Raw genomic sequence first — 6,202 nt, 5'->3', positions numbered from 1 at the left:
TGTATTTGAAATATATTTTAAAAAATATATTTATTTCAAAAAAATATCCAAATAATTTTTTTAATAATTTTAATATATCAATGTAAAAAAAATATTTTAATATATTTTTAAATAAAAAATACCATATAACACGTAACCAAACTTACATGCTCACCAATCACTAGTTCAATTTCAATGCACCTAATTGAGTTTGGTTTTCTCATGATAACTAAAAGAAAGAGTTAATTATTTTCCAGTTCTAAGCGACAGTAATCTCTTGACATTACAAGGAGATCACAAGCTGAATTTCCGGCATATTATCGTATTAAAAGAAACAAAGTTAACCACAAACAATTATATTGGCGAGCATTGGGTATTCCTAGATTAATTTACATACATCAAAATGAAACCCACCTTCTTATTTAATCAACATTCCAAACAATTTTCACCATCTAAATACATATCTTTTTATTTGATTATAAAAAGAACATTTAAGCCAGTTATATGTTGATTAAAACTAAGTTTTTAAAATAATACATTTTTCACATCGATCTACTGTATTCAAATACATAATCCCGGAAACCTAAATCTTGCTAAGAAATTAGTGGATCCGTTGGGCACAAATAATAAAACGCCACATGGCCTACTCAACGCATTCGATTTCACTCAATCAAACGACGGCCCGTCATCTTTACCTCAGGAGCCTGGATGCATGTTCTGACAGCGAATTCAAAAATAAAACTGGCTCCCTCCCATATTGCCAAATACATATTTCCATTTCTACCCTTCATTTTCCCTGCTCTCCACCATTTTGACCATCTCGATCTTTCTCACGAAAAATCGATTTGTTTTGGAGAGAGAAACACAGAATTAGGGTTTACAGAGAGAGAAAAATAGAGATAAATTCTAGGGTTTTAGCTTATGGAGGGTGTTCCGGTTCTTGACACAGAAAACATTAATGTTGCAGGTACTCTTTCCTTTCTCTCTGTAATCTTGTTTCATTTTTTTGTGTGTAAAATTTCGCAAAATCTCTAATTTTTTTTATACTATTGATGGATCTTTATGCGATATTTATTCGGTAAAATCGATTTGTTGTGTTTAATTCAGGGCTTTTATTGATGTTTGAATTGCGAAGGGTTAGAAAAAGTTAAAAGGAATTGTGCATCTCTGTTTGATTTATCAGAAAATTAGTAATGATTCAAATCAGAGTTGGTAGCGCTGTGTATAATAGCTTAAAGTGCGTGATCGATGAAATTGGGAATGTTTCAGGTGTCAAAATAAAGGGAGAGAGACTGGAAAAGGGGTCTTTGGTCGGAATTGCGCAAAGGAAAACGCTTGTTGACATTAACAGTTTTCCTGCGCAAAGGAAAATGCTTGCTGATATTAGCAACCTGTCACAGAGAAACCAATATGGGAAATCACAATCTGTTTTAGTTAGTAAAGAGCATGTTGAGAAGCTCCAACGGGTATGTTTTGAGTGTTTCAATAACTAGATGTACATGTATTGATGTGCTTTCTTGAGCATTGATTAGAATTTAGCTTATTGGTTTTTATTTAGGGGGCCGTACATTGTGGTCACAGGATATCATGGCATTGACAAAGCTTGTTGCAGATAGGAAGTATCCTTTTTGTTTGTCTTCCTTTCCCCAAATTTTTGTTGTCTCTTGTTGGTGATTTATTGTGCCATTTTTTCTTAACTTTGGTCAACAGTAAAATCATCGAGTTGAGTGCAATTGAGTTGCAGAAACTGAGATTCAATTATCAGCAACTACAGCAACAGAATCTGCAACTTGCCCAAACAAACAGCCAGATGTTAGCAGTAATGTCATGCACTAATCAATTTCTCAATCGCATTTAAATTGCATCAAATTTTGAGTCCTTGGTGACGCTAAATTATTCCCTTAAAATGCAGGAACTAAATGCAGGTAAAGATAAGGTATGTTTTTATGTATGCAAGCCATTGAATTGTCATGCTCAATTCGCTGTGTTGCAACGTTTATGTGGTAACTATTTGGTTCATTTCTATTCAGCTTAAGGCATGTCAACATGAGTTGGGATGCAAGAATGGCCTGCTTAATGCCAAAAAACTGGAGCTGAAGGTATGTTTAGCTGCTGTTCCTTTTTCCTCTCTGTTGAATACGTTCATCAAGTTGCTGTCACCTGTCAGTAATATTGGCGACGGACTTCTAAAACCCTCTCTGTTTTAGGAGAAAACAAAGAAAGTTAGAAGCCAGAATATGAGAAATGAGGTATCTGAGCAAGTGACGTCAATGGAATTTATGGGAAGTTGGTGTATCCAGCATGGTATTTCATCCTTTTTTGTCATTTCTTGTAGGTTGAAACCATCAAAGGTGACAAGGCAGCGCAATTCTCTCAACCAGAGGACAATAAACCTTGCAACACAAAAAGGAAGCGCCAATCAAAAGTTCAATGTAACTAGTATGCTATACATGTATTCAAAATTTTAGAAACTCTTTTATAAAGCCAACTTCTTCTATATTGGTTCCATGCAGCTTTGGATTCCAGTGCTGTTAAACCAGGTCAAACTGAAGAGAATGTTGAGAAGAAGAGGTTTGTATTGCAATTACTCTATAGCTGCTTGAAATTTGACATGCTGAGTGATCTAGCATTTCTCTAGAGTTCTGAGTTTGCATGGTATTTCTCTTGACAGTGTTTGTTTGAGAAGGCAATCTGCTATGTTTAAATTTGGAGAAGAACCCACTGAAAAGAACATTGTTACAAAGAGGTTTGTTCTGACATGATCCAGAATCCTGTATGGTTTTAGTTCACAAATGTCTTTACGAGTTATTTTAGTTTTTCTCTAAAGTTTTAAGTTTGCTTAGTATTTCTCTTGACAGCGTTTGTTTAAGAAGGCAATCTGCTAGGCTTAAGTCTGGAGAAGAACCCAATGAAAAGTATATTGATACAAAGAGGTTTGTTCTGACATGGTCCAGAATCATGTAAAGCTTTAGATCACAAATATATTTATGAGTGATTTTAGTTTTTCTCTAAAGTTTTTAGCTTGCTTAGTATTTCTCCTGGCAGTGTTTGTTTGAGAAGGCAATCTGCTAGGTTTAAGTCTGGAGAAGAACCCACTGAAAAGGATACTGATACAAAGAGGTTAGTCCAGACATGGTCCGGAATCCTGTATAGTTTAAGTTTGTAAATGTCTTTTGATTTGAGCATTCTAGAAATAATTTAAGAGAAATGAAGGATTTGTACACGCTTTTATGCTTGTTTAAGCAGGATATGTACAGGAAGGCAATCCACTAGCGTTAAATCTGAGGATCAATTACAAGAACCAGCTGAAAATTTGTTTCAGAAAGATGATGCTAATTTTCATATTCCTCCATTACATGATGACCCAGTGCGTGAAAGTTGTCCTACATCATCAGTTACATCTGTTAAAATTGAATCTGAAACAGGGAACAGTGTCCGTAGATTTGAAACTCAAGAACTGCGAAGGACATCCTTTCGGCCCACACGTCGAGCAGCCGAGAAAGTTCAGACCTACAAGGAAATTCCACTTAATGCTAAGATGCGAAGAAGTGAGTGAGTTGAAATTCTACCTTTCATTTTGTCGCGGAGGATGGCAGAGGAGAGGATATGTATGCAAATTTTCTACGTTCTGCCCCTGTAAATTTTCAAGCTACTGTATTTTCTTTTATTATGGTTCGAGGTCAGTTGATGATTAGGAAGTGCACAAAATCAGTCTACGTTTAGTTCATCAAGTATTTGAGGTGGGCCTTAACACAAGCAACACATTTATGTGCAATTTTACATTTCTTTCCCTTTCCTGGAAAAAGAGACCATATCAAACTTCCTTCTAAATGACCCTGCTGCATCTGTCATGTATCATTTTATCTTGTTCGTATGTTTTAAATCAGAGTCGAAAGAACATCATTGCCAACAGCTACCCATGTCCAACATTTGTGTCGCTGTGATCGTGATTTTAATCTTATAAAGCAGAATGTTGATGTTGAATGCTTAAATGCTGTATTTACTGGAAATAGAAATTGCTGGTGCTAATGTCGGTGTAGCAGTACGTGCTGGTTAATGAAAGTACGACCTGGCCCCAAAACCTCGGTTCCCATTCTCTCCCATAAATTTTGCTTCCTTGTCTATGATATTGCAGACATTAAAACTCGTTTTGTAGTCTTCTTATTTGTTCGCGTATAGGCTTATTTTGCAAAGCTGTGAAGCATTTTTGTAATCAGAATAATTAGTTTTAGATGGGCATTCATGATTTGTTAGTAGTTTATTTCTTCCTTGATGTACACGGATTCGTATGACCCCTAAATCTGTGTCATTCAATCATTACTGGAGTACAAACTGGCACCATTTGACACTGGCTGAGGCCAGGAACTCAAACGGCTCGGAAATGGTGATTTGGGTGTCGAGGAAAAGTAAATTGGAGAAGCATGCGTAAGGATAGGGTGAGTCTGTTTTTGCGGTTGGGGGTGAAAGGTTCACAAAAAAAAGAAAAAGAAAAAATTAAAAAAAACATGAAAAATTACTTTTTTTATGGTTGAATTTTGTGTATGATTGGATTGTATTCAACTACAAAAACAAATACATTCTAATTAGAATAATAATTAATCAACAAGATAAATTTAGTGTATTGAAGAGACTGTATGGTGCAAGTATTGAATCATCATTTTGTTATTTTTTGAATTTTTTTATTTTAAATTATTTTTCGTGTGTTTTTAGGTAGTTTTGATATGTTGTAATTTATAAATTTTAAAAATAAAAATATATTAGTTTAATATATTTCTAAACAAAAATTATTTTAAAAAATAACTTTCACAACTTTGCCAAACACCACCTTTAATTTAAATTGATTAACAACCTAGGTTTTCTTTTGATCACATCTGATCTTGGAACTTGGATGAAGGATTCTAAATTTCTAACCATTGATTAGCAAATATTGAGTTTGCTTTATTGTTGTGCTATGCTTGACTGTTGGAAGACAATTTCTAGTAATTGTTTTTTCCATTCTTGCTACTTATCCAGTTACTATACTTAGGTGGGGTAAAACACTGGTTAAAAATAAGAAATCTGAGCAAAGAAAGGGACCGAAAAAAAGAAAATCGTGACGTCAGGGTCCAGCAACCATCACCGTCTCACATGCAAGGAGATAAAAAAGTGAGAGAAAAGTGAGGTGACAAAAGGAGCTGATTTAAACATCATTTTCAACATCTCCAAACCGCGTTTGTGCACGAAGCGGGAAAAGGAAATAAATAATTATATTAAAAAAGGTTAGTATTATAGATTATATATATATATATATATATATATAGAGGGGGGGAACTTTAAATTCATTTCTTTTTTCTTGATTTTAAAATTATTTACTAGATATGTGTCCAAGATCTTGTGTTTTCTGTTGCTGTCCCTGGAGATTTTCAATGAGATTGTACACTAATACTTCATGAAAAATTACATGCATGCCCTGGGAAAAAATATGAAAGGTTTAAAGTTAAATTTGGTCATAGTTAATAATTGTTTAAATACAATATATATAGGAGCTGCGACCTTAATGTGTTCATATCATATACACATGGAACTTCTGAAACCTCGGGTCAATGATGGATATATATTATGCCTAGATGGCTACATCCGTTGAACACTTTAATTTGGTTTCATATCGACGTCGACATAGCTAGGGTTTACTAGGTTTTGTATTGCCTTACATATCATGATACACACAAACCACAGTGGACTGACTCCCTCTCTCCTTCCATACATTTCTTTAGGTAACATGCAATTAGTTGTTCTAGGTCTTCTACCACGCAAGACCCGATGAACCCTAAAATGGAAGTTGATCAATTCTCATCATTTCATTGTTGAAGCTGTAGATAGTTTTCTTGGCGCACCGCTTGAGACCCCACACCAAAAACCTAAAGGACAGATGCAGTTTAGTGAAAATGAAGTTGCCTGCATGTATACATGTGAGTGAAATGCAACATAACGTGTAGGTGGGACAACAAAGCAAGGCATGGATTAATTAGATTTTTGCTCCTAAATTGTTCGTTCTTTTAGATTGGTCAAATTGGAAGCCGCTTATTCCTTTTCCCTTTCAAGGATAACTTTACTGTCCAAGAGGACACGCATGAAAGAATTCAAGACCCTACCGTTAGCTCCTTTGCCACAACAATTTTTTCGGTTCAGCTTCTTTTGCTGACTGTAGTATTCGTGCGTGCGTGAGAGAGAGGGGGGGGGGGGA

At 35.1% G+C, this 6,202-nt stretch overlaps 1 protein-coding gene across 12 annotated transcripts; it reads left to right on the top strand.

Moving 5' to 3' along the window:
- The first annotated feature begins 658 nt into the window (after positions 1-658).
- Positions 659-3,963, top strand: LOC105125544 (Shugoshin C terminus). Of its 12 annotated transcripts, none has more exons than XM_011026048.1 (14): positions 659-946; positions 1,249-1,297; positions 1,337-1,445; positions 1,561-1,598; positions 1,690-1,798; positions 1,892-1,915; positions 2,010-2,078; positions 2,187-2,228; positions 2,315-2,411; positions 2,493-2,550; positions 2,651-2,725; positions 2,838-2,912; positions 3,010-3,099; positions 3,223-3,963. In XM_011026048.1, the coding sequence occupies exons 1-14, from the start codon at positions 901-903 to the stop codon at positions 3,533-3,535; spliced, it is 1,194 nt and encodes a 397-aa protein (XP_011024350.1). In that variant the 5' UTR covers positions 659-900; the 3' UTR covers positions 3,536-3,963. The 12 variants fall into 12 exon arrangements, with proteins under 12 accessions (XP_011024350.1, XP_011024351.1, XP_011024344.1 ...); XM_011026049.1 differs by having other exon boundaries at positions 1,249-1,311; positions 1,351-1,445; XM_011026042.1 differs by having other exon boundaries at positions 1,249-1,445; positions 3,226-3,963.
- Positions 3,964-6,202: the final 2,239 nt, after the last annotated feature.

The sequence above is a fragment of the Populus euphratica genome, unplaced genomic scaffold (genome assembly GCF_000495115.2).
Source record: "Populus euphratica unplaced genomic scaffold, PopEup_1.0 scaffold22.1, whole genome shotgun sequence".
Classification (NCBI taxonomy): Eukaryota; Viridiplantae; Streptophyta; class Magnoliopsida; order Malpighiales; family Salicaceae; genus Populus; species Populus euphratica.
Note: the sequence above shows the minus strand (reverse complement) of the source record. Positions and strands in the feature narration are given on the sequence as shown.